The sequence below is a fragment of the Diabrotica undecimpunctata genome, chromosome 5 (assembly GCF_040954645.1).
Source record: "Diabrotica undecimpunctata isolate CICGRU chromosome 5, icDiaUnde3, whole genome shotgun sequence".
NCBI lineage: Eukaryota > Metazoa > Arthropoda > Insecta > Coleoptera > Chrysomelidae > Diabrotica > Diabrotica undecimpunctata.
In genome coordinates this window covers 97,686,232-97,705,547 of record NC_092807.1, presented here as the reverse complement: position 1 = coordinate 97,705,547, position 19,316 = coordinate 97,686,232, and the positions used below count along the sequence as shown (strand labels likewise).

At 33.7% G+C, this 19,316-nt stretch overlaps 1 protein-coding gene across 2 annotated transcripts in view; it reads left to right on the top strand.

Annotated features, from left to right (window-relative positions):
• Positions 1-9,971, top strand: part of LOC140441535 (UDP-glycosyltransferase UGT5-like) — a 28,726-nt gene extending 18,755 nt beyond the window's left edge. For both annotated transcript variants that reach the window (XM_072532315.1, XM_072532316.1), the window contains exons 5-6: positions 1,541-1,760; positions 9,317-9,971. In XM_072532315.1, coding sequence (XP_072388416.1) covers positions 1,541-1,760; positions 9,317-9,677 — 581 coding nt within the window. In that variant the 3' untranslated portion in view covers positions 9,678-9,971. The remainder of the gene's footprint in view (positions 1-1,540; positions 1,761-9,316) is intronic.
• The last annotated feature ends 9,345 nt before the right edge of the window (positions 9,972-19,316 follow it).

Here is a 19,316-nt window from a genome sequence, read left to right as displayed (position 1 = left end):
ATGGTTTTGGCGCCTTTTGGTTTTGCTTTTACCCCAGGTAAGTTCGTAATAATATTACAAGCTTTGGTCTTACCTTTGGGAGTGTATTTCTTATGTTTCAACCATGGTGTTTTATCTTTGCCATAAAATCTTGGATAACCATCATCTTGGCCGCTTTCTTCCATGGCATCTTCAGGATCACTGGGTAGATCTTGTGTGGACTTCTCAGAATCTATATTGTGGATACTGTGTTCAGAACGAATATCACTTAAGTCCTTATCAGAATCTAGTGGTTCTACATCGCTGTGTATCTCTTAATACCATTTTAGTAACTGGTTTTCCATTTTCTTGTCCATAATTACCTGCAATAAACCAAAATAGCGCTTATAATAACGGATGTTCAACAATCTATAAGTATTTCACTAAAAATCTTACCTTTTGTGATAATATTTCTTTAATAACTTTTCTTAAGTGATCTCTCTAAAAATCAATATGCGCCAACACTCGCGTAGTTAGATTTTTTCTAACGCTCCGACGAACGCAATCGCTCGCGTGTTTGATTTGAACTAACAACTGCTGTCGGCTATAAGATAATAGGTACTCCCACCATTATTTAACATAGTCTTATACCAGTCTTCATAGGAGTATTCCTGGTTGCAGAACCCAAAATAAGCAGTATTTTGAAAATTATGGCGAACTATTTAAAAATGTTAGATTTTTTCTAACGGTGCGAGTGATGGAGGGTTAATAATCAAAATTTCAAATACTGGGCAAACTCCTCTTCACACTCAGAAAGTACGGTGTCCGATTTTAACAATTTCGATCAATGCTCCTAATGGTTTGTTTCTTGGGCGTATTGTTTTTTGAAACGGGAATGTCAGTGTTGGTCCCCTCTCTCTCCTGACATAACTGTCTGCGACTTCTCTTTGTGGAAATATGTAAAGTCAAAAGTGTTTGAAAGTAATCCATCTAGGACAATTCCAGCCCTCAAACAAGGGATTCGTGACGAGATTGCAGCAATACCAGTCGATATGCTGTAAAGAGTTACGCAAAACTTTCAGGCTCGACTCAACCAATTCATAAATAATAACCGAAATCATTTGGCGGATTTGGTGTTCAAAAAATAACTTTTTTAACATTGGAATTCAAATAGCTATTTCCTTACTTCCTGTATTAACAGGTTTTAAAAAAGATTAAAAAAGTGACTTGAGAAAGGCACTCTACCGAAACAGCTGTAGTGATAAGATATTATAATAAATTTTGTGGAAGTTTTGAAAACAAAGTTTTCAGTGTTCAAGTTCAGTGTATACAAAATAAATTTCCATCAAGTAACGGTCGAATCAATCACTTAATAAAAGTATCTATTAAATATTTCCGTGTCATTGGCGAATTCTGTATTTTATCTGTAAAAGTTATACGTCACAACGTTTCCTATATCGTGGTTTTTGTGACAAGTAGATTCATAGATTGTCGCCATTCTTCAATTTCAACCTGTATACAGAGGTTTTTTAAAATATTCTCCCCGTAATAATAGGTACTAATATTCCTTATACGGTTTTAGGACACTACAATATAATAGGTAGTATAATAGACGGTAATTTATTAAGGATAATGGAGGCTGTCCAGTTCGGAATACCATTTGTTGGAGTTCCATTATTGACCGAACACAAACCGAATATTGCAAGAGCCGTTCGTGATGGATACGGTATTGAGGTCAGTTTGGAAGATATAGATGGAGAAAATATGTTTAAAGCCCTAACGCAGATGGTAGACAATCCTCTGTAAGTATAAGTGTTGATACTTGATAATTGAACCATTTTTAACATGAAGAAAGTAGTTTTTTTGTTCTACGTGAATAATTGTAGTATATGGATCTAAATTCAGAAAGGTACTTTCCTTCACACTTTTTACAGGCTTAGGACTATCAGCAAAAAACTGGCGTGTTTAAAAGTTTTTGCTCTTCCTAATCGGATATCGTTAAAAATGTACAGTAATAATAGTTCTATTTACAGTATATACATACAAACGAATACATAATGTACAAAAAATAGATGAATTGAAAAAAAAATATAGAAAAATATTAAGTTAATATTTACAAAAAAAATACCCAAAATAACCAAAATATATTTATGAATTCCTAAATACCTAATTCTGTTTCGCTGTCGCTATCCTCTTCAAGATTAATAACAATTGGTTTTATTATGTGATTCAAAGTTACATATGAATTTTCTACGTTCATTACATGGCGTACTGAATTTTTCCAACTTTCTGGGGAGATATCATCAACACATTTCCTTATTAATTCGACTACACTACCACTTAAAGTCGGAGAAACATTTTGTGACCTAACATTTGACTTTAGTTGATGCCACATATGCTTTATGGGATTAAATAAACAATAGTATGGCGGAAGCCGTAACACTGTATGTCCTATGTCCTCGGCCAATGCGTCACAAACATATACTTTTTTAATAGAAAATAATTTTAACACTTCTAACAGTTCATTTTTTAAATAACTTTCTTCAAAATATATATCGTTTTCTAACAGGTAGTTTTGAATTTCAATTTTCGTGTTATTTGCACTTGGAGACTTATATAATTGACGACTGTGGTAACTTGCATTGTCCATTACTATCACACTATTTTAAGAAAGGTTAGGTATAAGACAATTCTTAAACCATTGCTCAAAAAGCTCTGCCGTTGTATCCTCATGGTAGTCCACGCAGGTGTCTTTAATGTTCTTTGCAGAAAGCCATAAGGCATTTGGGACCCAACCATTTTCTGATCCTGCATGAAAATTGTTATTCTTTTCCCTTTGTTTGATGGACCTTTTGTTTGACACCTGTTGGAAGAATCGGACCATTCTTTGGATGGTGTTTCATGAGTATCAAACCATGTCTCGTCCAGATAAATTATTGGTCGATCTTCTGTACCGTACTTTTTTATTCAAGTTATATATCCAGTACGCCACTTTTGTAAACGATGGGACTCCATAAGCACTTGCTTTTTGTCAATTGTACGATATCTGAAGCCCATTTTAGACAAAATCCTCCAAAGACTAATGCGGCTACAGTTTATTTGTGTATCATCATTAGTAAGCCGTTGTTTTAAAGCATCTAATGTAGGTATCCGTTTCTCTTCGTACATTGTGTAAATTTTTCGTCTTATCAAGTCCTTATCACTTTCGTCAATACATTTGGTAGAACCGGCATCCTTACGCTTCCTTCTTGACTTAATAGGATTTTATGTAAGTAATTCTTTTCACTGTGGTTAGAGGTATTTTCGTTAAATCAGATATTTCACTGGCAGCAGTGTTAGCAGTAAGTTCTCTTGTAAGTAAAGAACTATATATTGTTTTTACGATTTCTCTAGCGTCAGCAGATAAATGATTTTTCTTTGCTGGAACACTGGAAGAAGCACCATCAATGTTTTTCCACGGACGCCACATAATGCTGTTTTATAGGTTTAAATAGGTATAACACTGGTAACACTTGTAACACTTTCAACTAAATGAAACAAAATGTATATTTAAAAATTTCTCATCGGTTTCATATGCTTTTACAAATTATACAGAATAGAGGGAACCTGTATAATTATTCCAGGAAATACTTAACGATCAACAAATTTATTGTGGTCATTAAAAGATCAACCATTGATAGTGAAACTCACTGTTAAAATGTTTACAACTTTATGAAATAAAATGTATTCTAATCGTTTTTATAATTTTATACGATTTTTGATCCTTTTTATATTACCAGGAATTTATTATATAAACAAGATAACGACACTCCACAGTAGCTTCAATTTTACCTGAATACTTACCTGCTCAACTAATGTTGACTAAGCTGGGGTACTTGCGGTCGGGTTTTATTGCAATCATTAAGCACTCAACCATTTTTTGTGAAATAAACTATACATAGGGAAGCACTAGATACAGGGAATGCACTATTCGCTATCCAAATATTGTTCCAACGCTGCAGAAATGTCAAATACCCTCAGTTGGTAAACTCTAGTTCTACAGTTCAAATGTAGAAATATTGTTTTCGAGTAGGGACTTATCTACACCGAAACCTTTTTTTCCAAAAAAAAAGAACACGCGATAGTTCTTCACGCAGAAGAAAACCTTAAACTTCTAGACTACGTTAAAGCCATTGGTGATATCATCGGAAAAAAAATTTCCTTTGGATCCAGAATCTCTAACATTAGGATCTGCATATATCTAGTCTCTCTCAATTGTTCAAATCGGGGAAGTTCATGGGGAATCCTTACATTCCCCATGAACTGGCCGAAAATGCAGTAAAGAGTCTTGGTTTTCAAATAGCCTCCCTCGTGTCCTTCCTTAAAGTAGGCATTTCAGGTGATAAATACTCACACATATATCTAGTCTCTCTCAATTGTTCAAATCGGGGAAGTTCATGGGGAATCCTTACATTCCCCATGAACTGGCCGAAAATGCAGTAAAGAGTCTTGGTTTTCAAATAGCCTCCCTCGTGTCCTTCCTTAAAGTAGGCATTTCAGGTGATAAATACTCACACATCTTCAGCTTCCGCCGTCAAGTATATGTTTTTCATCCTTCTGATAATTTTGAGCTTGACACCTCGTTGTTAATTCGTTTTGCAGGCAATGATAATATAATTTTTCTCTCTAGGGACAAGATGAAATGTTTCTTGTGCAAACAGTCAGGGCATGTTTCTTCTAACTGTCCCAATACTTCATCTGACAAATTATCATCTCAAAATTCTACTCTTTCTCATCACCTAACCTACCGAATCAACGCCACAGCAACAGAATACACAATTTCTCTCTCATTCTGAACCGTGTGCCTCCCAAACAAATTTACCTTATCTTTCTTCCTCTCCAGAAAATTATACAGTATCTGAAAAGTCAGATAAACTATGTTTAACTTTTCAACTTTCACAGAAGAGGCCACGCTCATCTGTATCATCTATAAGCGATCAGAACCTTCAATCTGGGGAAAAAGCCGCAACAGAACAAACCATGTTTCCTCCCAAACAGTTCCCAGTTGCTCTAGCGTCTAGCCCCTCCAATACAAAAAAGAAACAAAAGCGTAGTTCTTCTGTCGACCCAAGTCTATCCGCTGACTCCAAGCAAGCATTACAAGAAGCCTATAAAAAAAACACAAAAGCTTTTGCAGTCCTTCCTGCTAATATAATTGCCTTTATTGAGAACGCTTACGGTAGCTGTGACCCTGTCTCAGAAGCATGACCCTTCCTATGCCTACAAGAAACAAATTTCACTGATAAATATTCCGAACAACTTAAAAATTTTACTGGTTACCACTGGATTCGAAGTACCCAACTTCATGCCAGTGGCGGAGCAAAAATCTTTGTTTCTCTCTCTTTCCATAAAGAATTCCATTAATTTATAGCAGTTTCAGCTTGGTGTCCTTACAAAATTACAATTTGTTGCATATTCATCCCTCCAAACTACTGTTTAATAAGTTCCGATTTTAAAGATTTAACTTCTTAGCTTCCTACATCTTTTATTTTAGCAGGTGACATTAATGCACATAATACTATGTCGGGCTCCGAAAACACATTCTGTAATAAATGTAATCAATCCCATAGAACCTCCCCCAGTAAACGCATTTAATCACTCATCTCACTCACATTACCACAAATATTATCTCCTTGATTAGATTCCATCAACCTTTCCAATACTGCTTCTATTTATACCCCAAAGACAGCTCCATGATTGCACAATCTTCCAATGTTCAATACTGATTTATGCAGATTCAATAAGACAGAAACCACAAACTTAATTCTGAGAAAATCCTTCCTCAACATAACACAATTTTAGAAAATTTTGTACACCGATGCGTCCAAGAATGAAGACTGTTGTGGCTGTGCTGTGTCCACAATGACGATGACAATAAGCTGTGCGCAACTACCTAGAAGTTCTAGTATTTACACCGCAGAATTATATGGAATACTCCAAGCATTAAAGAGTTTAATGCATCCTACTTCAAATAAAAGCAAAACGATTGCCATTTGTACTGATTCTCTTTCCTCGATTCATTCTATAAAATGCATCTTCTCCAAAAATCCACTAGTCCATCTGTAACCAACTATATTCTGCTAACATAACAGTCATAAGGATCTGGACTCCCATCATCTCATGTTGGTATATTGGAAAACGAAAAAGCACAGGCTGCTAAAGCAGCAGGTTCTTCTGACTCAGCCTTCAAAGAGGTCTAAACTCATACGGATCTTAAGATATCGACAAAACAAAGAATCCTTAGCTCATGGGCAGACCTGTAGAATAAAATAAAAACTAAGCTGCGTGACGTTCAACCCAACTTATTTCGCGTCTCTCTATAAACAGGAAAGAAAAATCACTTATTCACCGACTACGAATAGGGCATACACGTCTCACACATGGATACCGTATGCCATCAGAAAACCCTCCAGTATGCCACTACTGTAATACCCCCCTTTCCATCAAACACGTGATAATGGATTGCTGCCAGAACAAGCACAACCTAAAATGAAATCTAGAAGACATTGTTAGTGTTCCAAACCGTTTTGACAGTGTTCTTAAATTTTTAAAAGAAACATCTTTAGTTCAGCTAATATAAACAGTACATAGTGATAAGTTTTATTGTTTAACTTCTCCACAAAAAAAATTGTTCATATCAAATGTTTGTATTTAAAATATGGATACTGTTGCAAACTGTACCCGTGTCAATGACCATAATTTTAAATCAAAAAAATTATAATATATACCATTATACATTAGAAGTTGTTTACTTTCATATAAACTGTGATATACAGCCAACTACTGGGATTTTCCCTGTTATTAGTTAATTATTTCATGGTTTATGCAGTCGAGTAGTTGCTTTATTTTTAGTAATGTCTGAACTCTGAGTTTCGGTCGGTAACTATCCTTTTTGGTACTCCATACATCAAGATAAAATATTCTACCAATGCTATTATCACTTTTTCATTGTTTATCCCATATAAAAATGAAATATTTGATATTGTCATTTGCGGTTTTAAATAATCGCACTTTGTAATTAAGTAGGACAAATCTCTTGCCAAAACCGTTTAACAAAAATGTGCAATGACATTAAGTTAAACGTATTGATACAGGTGTGTTTATTTAGCATCTTTCAAATATTTATTGTGGTATATGAACTGTTAGTATTTTTAATTCCAATTATTTTCTAACAGAAAGTGTGAATTTAACGATTTTACTAATTAATAGTTTATTTTTGTACAAGGTCGTTGCTTATTGCTTATTAGTCAAAACGATTCTAATTTTGTCTAAAATTATTTGATAGGCGTATTGAAAACGTTTTTTGTGAGATAGTTTCATTTTCAATTATGCTTGTATAGAATAATTATTATAACTAACTTCGTTTTCTTTTAACTCTTTTTATGAGTGTGTCGTAATTTTTGTGAGTTGGTGTCAATTCTATTTTTCATTACTTTTATTTCTCGATATCATTTTCATTTCTGTGTAGTTCATCCCTTTGTCTTTATTTATCTATTTTTATAATTACATTTATCCAACTTTTTCTTGGTCGTCATTTCTTTCGTTTCTTTACTCTTTTAGTTTCTAATATTCTTTTTGGCCATCTTTAGTCTCCCATCCTCTGTGCATGCGCAGACCATTCCACTTGTTTACTAGCTTTGTCCATCGAACAACGTGTTGTTCGGTGCTTTGTCTATCATCGGGTTCGCTTTTGGTTTTTCATTAATTTCTTCATTTCACTGAATTCTTTGCTAATTCATATATTACTTTCTTTTCCCCATTTTTCAGCTAGTGAGGCCCTTTTTATTGTTTTCGTAAGTTGTAAACCTTTTTATGTGTGTAGAGTGTTCCTGTTTAGCATTGGCACCATTAAAGAAGTTATAAACAAGAATATACCAACAATAGCGGAATAAGAAATCCTGTATACACATCATCCTCTATCATACACAATACATAGGCAACACACAACACACGTTCACTTAAACTCGTTCACGTTCCACAACGGTAAAACACTTCGACATTAACGACGTGTCCGTGAAAGGTTTAATATTGGTTGAGTTTACCGAAAGTACAAGCTGAATATAGCCACAAATGTCAACCAAGAATTAAAATATTTCGGTTTGACAGTGTTGAAATGTTTTCAGAATGCATCTGTTGTATGCTTCAAATATAAAGAAAGAAAGCTTGTAAAAAGTACATTTTGATTATAACATTTTATGAATTCTGCAATTTTTAATTTATATGAAACAATAACGAGTAAATATTTATCTCTTTCGAGATTAATTGCAAACATCTGTTACAATCTGGCCACTGCTGATTTGACGATTGCCAAATGTATCCCCAAATCTATCAAAGGGTAATTGCCAAAAAAAAATGTATAATGATTAACTGCAATTAATCTCCAAAGAAATAAATATTTACTCATTCTTGATTTTTTTAAAAATCAAAAACTGCAGAATTCATCACATAATATAAACAAAATGTACTTTTCTAAAGCTTTATCTTTTTATATTTGAAGCATCCAGTATTTACATTATAAAAACAAATTCAACACTGCCAAATAGAAATTTTTTGTTCCATGTTTGACATTTGTGGCTATAATCAGCTTGTACTTTTGGTAAACTCAACCTTAATATTTGATAGTCTTTAGTACTAAGTAAATAAATTTTTGCTAAATAGTCTGCATATGAAATATTCCTTAAATCCTGAATGTTGCCTGTGTGTGTCCGTTTCAAATAGGTAAAAAGAAATAAAATAAGACTTACTCACAATCAATTTAATTATACCACCAACTACCGGTTTCGCATACTATAATTTGCTATGCATCTTCAGGTCAACGGTACATGATAAACTAAATGCTGAAAATATAACCCGTATTAGAATGCTGTCTGGTACAAAATATATAGCAATTATGCCAATATTATATGTGTGATTTATTAAATATGAATTTAAATTAATTAAATAAAAATTAAGTAAAAAATAATTTAGTGAAAATTGAAATTAAATAAATATTGCTTACATGCCGATAAAAGGATTATTATTAAATGTTTGAGAAAACATAGTTCAAAAATCTGTTATGGTAAACTGGTGATAGGTGATCATCGGTTTTCCTGCAACTATTTAACGAGTAAAGGGATAGTTCTTGAGGGGAATTGATATTAGCAACTAGGCTAGGAATGTAGGTAATATGTAAATTGTTTGTTTTTATTTAATTTTCAACAAACCGGTCGTTGGTGGTAGAATAAATTGATTGTGAGTAAGTCTTATTCTTATTTTATTTTACCTATTTGATATATTCTTTATTTGTGAATCACCCGTTATAACACAATTATTTTTGCAGGTATAAAGCGTACGCCGAAGCTGCAGGCTTGTTTTTCATCGATCGACAAGTATCTCCCATCGATAAAGCTGTTTACTGGGCTGAATATGTCCTTAGACATCGAGGAGCTAGACATTTACAGTCCCCTGGAGTCCAACTGCCTTTATTCAAAAGACGCCTTATAGACGTTGTTATTTTGTTGACAATAATAGACATAATTCTGTTCATAATATTCTATTACATATTCAAACGCCTTTTGCGCTGCGCAATAAATACTTTAAGGAAGAGGAATGTGGGGAAATATGACACTTTAGACGACAGTTGTGAAGAGAGTCAGGAAGGTAGCGCCAAAGGTGTATATGTAGGCGTGAAAGATGGTTAAGCCCACTAAATGTGTGTGATATTATGTTATGTAGGTTTTAATTTTTTTATTGTATTACTATTTTTATGTACACTTTATTAGGTATATACACTGTCGGAAGTCTAAGAAATGAACATGTAATAGTTAACATGATATTGGATGATACGATTTGAATTGGGAGGGATAGAAGGCATGTTTAATATCAACAACTTCGCTACATTACGTTTTTTACAGTCATTAACGAAAGGAGCGTATATAAAATCAAGAGTTGTTCTGTCAAATTTACCGAATATTTATGTTAAGTAGATACTATTTTATTGGGTAAAAGCCACAATTAAAGGTTAAAATAAGTTTATTGACGTTTCAATTTCACTTCGGAGAACGATTTGTGAAGTGGAAATTGAAATTTCAATAAACTTATTTTAACCTTTAATTCTTGTATATTCCCAGTAAAATAGTAACCACTTAAAAATGCCACAGAACAATAGCTTCAGAACAATGGGAAGGTTTGCGAGGTCATAAAGCACATCAAAACAAGAAAGCTATAATAAGAGAGTGGTATAGTTGCAGCTCAGTAGATCTTTTTAGAGCAGCCGCCAATAAGGTACGGATAGCTGTGATGATAGCCAACCTCCGATAGGAGAAGGAACTACAAGAAGAAGAAGAATGGGACGGTTACATCGTAAACAAATGGCTAACAGTATTTTGTCGAAAGACCAAATTTTTGTATATTGCTTTGGGTAATCTTTTAGTACTGTTTTTACACTAATTTATATTTAAATGGGAATAAGCCACAATTAAAGGTTAAAATACATTTATTGACGTTTCAATTTCCACTTCGGAAATCGTTCTCAAAATACAAACATTAGTAAATTGTATTTTGAGAACGATTTCCGAAGTGGAAATTGAAACGTCAATAAATGTATTTTAACCTTTAATTGTGGCTTATTCCCATTTAAATATTAATTAATTTAAAATGCCACAAGAAAATAGCTTTAGAACAATATTAAGAAACTGTTTTTACACGTTGGAGACATTAGTAGGCAAAGTTTCTTCAAATATAAAACACGGATCATATCCCAATCGGCAGAGGAGTCCGACATACATTACCGCCTAAACTGTTTACCGCAGTACTAGAATATGCTTGTAAAAAACTTAACTGGGAAGAGAAGGACCTGCACATTGACGGTAGAAGATGAACAAATTTGAAATTCGCAGACGACATAGTTTTGTTCTCCAACAACCTCAAGGAGATATGTATAATGCTACATGAACTTCAGTTAGTGTATGCCAGTGTGGGTCTTAAAATCCTCCTCCTAAGTGCCTTCTCTGTTGAGGTTGGCGATCAATGTGGCAAATTTCTCTCTGTTCTGGGCTTGATGAATTAATTCATTTCCTTTTGTGTGGGTCCAATCTCTGATGTTTCGTAGCCAAGATTTTTTCTTTCGTCCTATGCCCCTTTTACCTTCAACCTTGTCTTCTAATATTACCGGGAGCTGCTCAAATTCCCTATGGCGCATTATGTGTAGTAGATATTAGTGTCGTAGGTCTTAAAATAAACATATCCAAATCAAAATTCATGACAATACTAGTACCTAGCGAAAATATCAATATTGGAGACAACGAAGTAGAGCTGGTGGAAATACATATAAGTAAAGATCACAAGAGACAACCAAACATGCAATTACGAATAAGAATAAACCTAGCATGAGCAGCCTATGGAAAACTCAAAGACATCTTTAAAGGCGATATACCAATTTCTTTAAAACGTAAATTATGTGACCAATGTGTGTTGCCTGTGATGACCTATGGTGCTGAAACTTTGCCGTTGACAGCTACAACTTCTAAAATGCTGCAAATAGCTTAGAGGAAAATGGAAAAGTTAATGCTGAGTATAGTGCTTCAAGACCGAGTTAGAAATGAAGACGAAGAATAGGAATTACTGATGTAATTTCTAGTAAAGGAAGACCCCCTACTCGTTGGACTGACTATCTTAAGAAAATGTCAAGAAATTGGATGACAAGTGCTCAAGATAGAGCACAATGGACAAAAATGAGGGAGTCCAGCAGTGGACGCAAAGAGCTGTGTGATTATAATGAATATTACTATATCAACAGCAAGGGAAATTATAATAACGCTTTTATTATAACATGTATTTTACAACAGATGATAATCTTTTAGCTATTTTTGCTAATGGCTAATTTTTGCCTACAGTTGCACGCGTATTTTAACGTACTACGATAGTTACTGGCAACTCAGTACGCTTTTTTAATTACATGGCACCTACATTTGAGTTTTACTGACTAGTAAATTAAAAGCTTTAAAAATTTCAAAACGTATCAAATTTTGCCATTTTTGGTAAGGGTTTTTCACACCAATTTTCATATTATTTTTATTTCTTGGACTTCCAACATATACATATATATATATATATATATATATATATATATATATATATATATATATTATATATATATATAATATAAACAGGGTTATCAACTTTACTTTTTGAGATGAGTTCTTTTCCTCCGTCGTCAGCGGAGCTAAAGATCTACAGAAAAAAATTGCGAATGCCGCCATATTGAATGTTTTAAAATATAGGGGTTGTTGTATAAAATCATCAGAGCTGAGCTAATCGCTCGCTTCAAGAATCTTCCCCAGCCATTACTAAAACATGACTAGCAATCGAAGTTTATATGAAAATTTATATTTGGCAATACAGAGTGGTAGTACAAAGGAGTAAAAGGAACAATATACTAAAAAAATACTAAATAAATACTAAAAAAATCATGGGTGTAGGACATGGAGGAATATTTGAAAACGGTGCAAGTCATCGGTGGGAAGCTGTGGCGAAATGGGGAGCAGACTGGAGGCGAATTGTGGAAGAACCCAAAACCCACCAGGGATTGTAGCATCGAGGAGGATAATGCCTATGGGGATAAGTCTGTTTCCGCCTCTAACTCTGACGTATTTATTTCTAGAACTATTTGTTATATAAAAAAAGAGGTTAGTCTTTGTATGTGGGTATATTTTATTTTATAAAAACCCTTAAAAGGGCAACATTACAAGCACGAACGTTTTCGGAACAACTGTTCCATCATCAGGTTAAAATGCCTAAAATAAGTATAAACCATTTAGTTACAACAAACGTGGTTTAAAATTTTGACTAAGGTTAAAAACAATGAAATGGTTATACTTACAGGTTAACATGCCTGAGCCACCAAAATATTTGGGTAAAAACCCTTTAAATTGAAAAATGTTACCGAATAATGTACATGATGTTTATATTATTATATGATGTTTAATATTTTAATTAGATTTTACTTCAGGTAACATACACCCATGCTTAAGTGAGTTCCAGTGTCCGGAGAGTACACCTCTTCAAACGGACTACGGTTGGCAACTGATTGATGAAATACTCATGAGCGGTGTCAGAAACAAAATGTCAATGAACCATGAAACAGTGTTAGTTAAACATTATATTACTACAGCCAAAAGATTAAAAAACTTTGATGATGTTAAAATGATAACAGTAATCCAGGTGTTGGAATTTAAAAATTTCTCTATAATTATTTAATATTGGATGTAAAAGATGTAAATTACTGGTGTTGTTGAAGGTCATGTTTAAGAAGATGACGTATGTATTAGGCAGCTTATTTTACTCTTTATAGTATGGAGTGTGGTCTAAAAGGTGTAATTTGTGAAGAATTAGCTGAAATATATGGAAATGTCCTTTTATGTTGCTAACATCTAGGACAAGGAAGAATAATTAGTATATATTTGTAGCTAATGTAAGACTTTTTTAAGTAGATGAAAATGTTTAATACTGCTAATATCGTAAAAATTTTTTTAATATAAGTGAGTCCAATAGTTTGAGAAAAAATGATTGAAAATCTTCCGGCTGAAGGAATTAAAGTTATAATTTATGTGATTAAATTTAAAAATTTTATGGAAAGACTGAGATCCTCAGAGACCTGGCAGGAATAACAGTAAATGGAATGACTAAAGAATAAAGGGGAATGGGTTAAAGGGAAATGAATGAGTTAATCAACAAAATTAGAGATGATAGAGGTCCTTCATGCTTAAAGCATCTAGCACCCTGAACAAAATATATTTTGGTTGTGTTAAAATCTGATACATAAAAGTTTGAAATTTTATTTGTGAGTATGGTGTAGTAAGTTATTGACTAAGAGAGGGGGGAGCAATGGTTGATTAAAGGTTTAGGTAAAGTGGGAGAAAGTGAATTCTGATGAATTGCTGGATTGTGTTTAAATGTTTACTGAGTTTGGAACTAATGGGTGGATGGTAGATATATGAAAAGACAGAGAACTAGCAAAAGAAAAAAGAATGGACAGGAATATGGTGCAAAAGTGAAGATTGTAAAATAATGAAATAGTGAGGTATAAAAGATATGATGTTAACAATAGGGGGCTGAAAAATTCTTTTGGAGGGAGTGTTTTGACAGTAGTGTAGAGAGAATGGTTGTTTTTTTAAAAAACAATAATTGTTGAGAAGGATTAAGGTGTTGACATTTATAGAGGAAAGACAGATGAAGAAGATGGGGTAAATTTGAGAAGTGTGGGTTATGAAAAGAGTTGTCGGTGTAAGGGTTGAAAGTCACGGTTGAAAGATACATGGCGATTAACGCAGTTGGGGCTTCTTTGCTTTTCCTTGACTATTTCCAAGTCTTCATATAAATCTAATTTTAGAAAATTTTTTTGGGGTATATTATGTAACAAAGAGACGTCTTCTGGTATGTTGAGGGTATGTTTATGTTGTGCAAGATGTTGTGAGAAGGTGGAAGTGTTCTCTTTTTTAGTGTGTTCTTGGGAACGGGAAGTTAGTGATCTACAGGTTCTACCTATATATGTAGCATCACAATCAGAGCACTGTAATTTGTAAACACCACTACGATCCATGTAGTTGATGCAATCTTTTGAATTGGTTAAACATTGTCCTAGATTGTTCAGGACTTTAAAAGAAATGTGGGTATTCTCAACAGATCTTTTTAGAATATATCTGATATCTCCAGAAAGACGTTCTTGAAGGTAAGGTAAGGAAGCATAATGAGGTTTAATGGTCAAGTCTCTGGGGAACGCAGCCTCTCTCAAAAGTTTGAGTTGTTTTTTATTAATAAGTTTGTTAATGAGGTTGGGGTCATACCCATTGTTGGATGCTATTTGTTTTAGAATATTGAGTTCTGTTTGGTAGTTAGATTGTGATAGTGGGATTGTTTCTAGGCGGTGAATATAACTATGGAAGGCTGCATATTTATGTGACATTGGGTGGTTGGAAGATAAAGGTATGATATGATCGGTTTGTGTAGGTTTCCTATAGATACTGAAATCGAAATGGTCGTTTAATCTGGTAATAGTAAGGTCGAGGAAATTAATTGATTGAGACGACTCTAGTTCCATGGTGAACTTTATATTTGGGTGGATTTGATTTATTTTGGAGAGTAATAGATCAGCTGAATTCGAGTTACCTGATATGAAGACTAAACAGTCATCAACATATCGAAACCAATGGAGAATTTCAGGATTTTTCATAATGTGTGTGGATTCTAAGTGATCCATAAATATATCAGCTAGGAGAGGGGAAAGGCAACTACCCATGGCTAAGCCATCAGGTTGTCTGTAAAATTTACTATTGAAAACAAAAAAGTCTTGAGCTAGACAAGTTTGTAATAATTGAATAATTGAGTTAGTGGTAGACATAGTGATAGAATTTGCTCGTAGAAGAGAGTGGACCAGATTAATAGTTTCTTGTTTGGGGACTGAAGTAAACAAATTGCTGACATCAAATGAAAGCATTGTGATGTTGGGATGAAGATTTATTTGTTGGAGATTGTTGACTAGATGAATTGTATTTTTGACTGAAAAGCGAGGGGTGAAGTTCGTCATATTGTTAATGAGATTCAATATGAATTTTGACAGGATAGAAACTGGAGTGTTTATAAAACTAACAACAGGACGAATGGGAATTCCCTCTTTGTGTATCTTAGGTAAACCATACAATCTGGGTGTTAATGGGTTGCTAGGTATTTTATAATATGGAGCATCATGTTCTGACAAAAATTCTGTGAAAAGTTTATTGGTAGCTTTGATTTTATTAATGAACTTTTTTGTTGGATCTTCGGGGAGTGGAGTGAAATTGTTATCTGAAAGAAATGTAGTGACCTTGTCGTTATATAACTTCTGATCAAGAATGACTAGACAATTGCCTTTGTCTGCTTTACTAATGATTAAATTATGGGATTTAATTTTGTTTTGAATAGACTTGAGGATATGGAGTTGGTCTTTCTGTTTTTTGTATGAAAATTGTGGAAAAGGAACGTTGAATGAGTAATTTTGAGAAGTAGAAGGTAGGTTGATGGATGATGAGTTGTGGGATGTGTTAGATGTTGTGTTGGTAGTAGAGATATTGAAAGAAGTAGAAGTTGATGGGAAATTTTTGTTTTTGAATTTGAAGATGGTTTTGTAGCAGGAGTTTCTAATTGAAGTTTTTTGGTTTAGAGGGACTGAGAGATTCTGTATGATAACATCTAGCTCAATGGAGAGACTCTGAAGGTCCTTTTCAGAAACCTTCCTCGGAATTGAGTATTTGAGACCTAGATTCAATAAGTCGAGTTCATTTTTATCAAAAGTTACGGAGGATAGATTTTTGAGCCTAGGGTGAAATTGAAAATTAGAAAATTTAGTTTTGTTCTTGTTACTGTTATTATTTTGTGAATTAGATGCATTATTAATGAGTTTATTGAGTTTAGATTTAAGTTTACTGAATTTAATAGAGGTTACACTGTCCATTTTGTCCTGAACATCATTCAAGAGGTTACTTAAGTTATCAAAACCTATGGATTCAAGTAAAAAGTCATATGTTACCTTAAGTTTACAGTTTAAAAAGTTAAGTTTTCCATAATGGTTGCAAATCTCCTTCTTTAAGATTTTTAGTTGAAAGGTGTTCCTTAAGGTGGTTGGAACATTTCCTGGTGTTTTAATTCTACAAAAGGTTGGAAAAACTTTGTAGTTGATACATTGTGAGATGAACCATATATCCAACTTGAGAGTACATCTTTTAGTGGCTAAGCGCATGTATTGAAGAGCCAAGTTGACCATACCGTCAATTAACAAAATCCACAAGGAAAATAATTCCTGTAGCTGGCTGTATACCACGTATAACAAAAGAGGTTAGTCTTTGTATGTGGGTATATTTTATTTTATAAAAACCCTTAAAAGGGCAACATTACAAGCACGAAAATATACCCACATACAAAGACTAACCTCTTTTGTTATACGTGGTATACAGCCAGCTACAGGAATTATTTTCCTTGTGGATTTTGTTAATTGACGGTATGGTCAACTTGGCTCTTCAATACATGCGCTTAGCCACTAAAAGATGTACTCTCAAGTTGGATATATGGTTCATCTCACAATGTATCAACTACAAAGTTTTTCCAACCTTTTGTAGAATTAAAACACCAGGAAATGTTCCAACCACCTTAAGGAACACCTTTCAACTAAAAATCTTAAAGAAGGAGATTTGCAACCATTATGGAAAACTTAACTTTTTAAACTGTAAACTTAAGGTAACATATGACTTTTTACTTGAATCCATAGGTTTTGATAACTTAAGTAACCTCTTGAATGATGTTCAGGACAAAATGGACAGTGTAACCTCTATTAAATTCAGTAAACTTAAATCTAAACTCAATAAACTCATTAATAATGCATCTAATTCACAAAATAATAACAGTAACAAGAACAAAACTAAATTTTCTAATTTTCAATTTCACCCTAGGCTCAAAAATCTATCCTCCGTAACTTTTGATAAAAATGAACTCGACTTATTGAATCTAGGTCTCAAATACTCAATTCCGAGGAAGGTTTCTGAAAAGGACCTTCAGAGTCTCTCCATTGAGCTAGATGTTATCATACAGAATCTCTCAGTCCCTCTAAACCAAAAAACTTCAATTAGAAACTCCTGCTACAAAACCATCTTCAAATTCAAAAACAAAAATTTCCCATCAACTTCTACTTCTTTCAATATCTCTACTACCAACACAACATCTAACACATCCCACAACTCATCATCCATCAACCTACCTTCTACTTCTCAAAATTACTCATTCAACGTTCCTTTTCCACAATTTTCATACAAAAAACAGAAAGACCAACTCCATATCCTCAAGTCTATTCAAAACAAAATTAAATCCCATAATTTAATCATTAGTAAAGCAGACAAAGGCAATTGTCTAGTCATTCTTGATCAGAAGTTATATAACGACAAGGTCACTACATTTCTTTCAGATAACAATTTCACTCCACTCCCCGAAGATCCAACAAAAAAGTTCATTAATAAAATCAAAGCTACCAATAAACTTTTCACAGAATTTTTGTCAGAACATGATGCTCCATATTATAAAATACCTAGCAACCCATTAACACCCAGATTGTATGGTTTACCTAAGATACACAAAGAGGGAATTCCCATTCGTCCTGTTGTTAGTTTTATAAACACTCCAGTTTCTATCCTGTCAAAATTCATATTGAATCTCATTAACAATATGACGAACTTCACCCCTCGCTTTTCAGTCAAAAATACAATTCATCTAGTCAACAATCTCCAACAAATAAATCTTCATCCCAACATCACAATGCTTTCATTTGATGTCAGCAATTTGTTTACTTCAGTCCCCAAACAAGAAACTATTAATCTGGTCCACTCTCTTCTACGAGCAAATTCTATCACTATGTCTACCACTAACTCAATTATTCAATTATTACAAACTTGTCTAGCTCAAGACTTTTTTGTTTTCAATAGTAAATTTTACAGACAACCTGATGGCTTAGCCATGGGTAGTTGCCTTTCCCCTCTCCTAGCTGATATATTTATGGATCACTTAGAATCCACACACATTATGAAAAATCCTGAAATTCTCCATTGGTTTCGATATGTTGATGACTGTTTAGTCTTCATATCAGGTAACTCGAATTCAGCTGATCTATTACTCTCCAAAATAAATCAAATCCACCCAAATATAAAGTTCACCATGGAACTAGAGTCGTCTCAATCAATTAATTTCCTCGACCTTACTATTACCAGATTAAACGACCATTTCGATTTCAGTATCTATAGGAAACCTACACAAACCGATCATATCATACCTTTATCTTCCAACCACCCAATGTCACATAAATATGCAGCCTTCCATAGTTATATTCACCGCCTAGAAACAATCCCACTATCACAATCTAACTACCAAACAGAACTCAATATTCTAAAACAAATAGCATCCAACAATGGGTATGACCCCAACCTCATTAACAAACTTATTAATAAAAAACAACTCAAACTTTTGAGAGAGGCTGCGTTCCCCAGAGACTTGACCATTAAACCTCATTATGCTTCCTTACCTTACCTTCAAGAACGTCTTTCTGGAGATATCAGATATATTCTAAAAAGATCTGTTGAGAATACCCACATTTCTTTTAAAGTCCTGAACAATCTAGGACAATGTTTAACCAATTCAAAAGATTGCATCAACTACATGGATCGTAGTGGTGTTTACAAATTACAGTGCTCTGATTGTGATGCTACATATATAGGTAGAACCTGTAGATCACTAACTTCCCGTTCCCAAGAACACACTAAAAAAGAGAA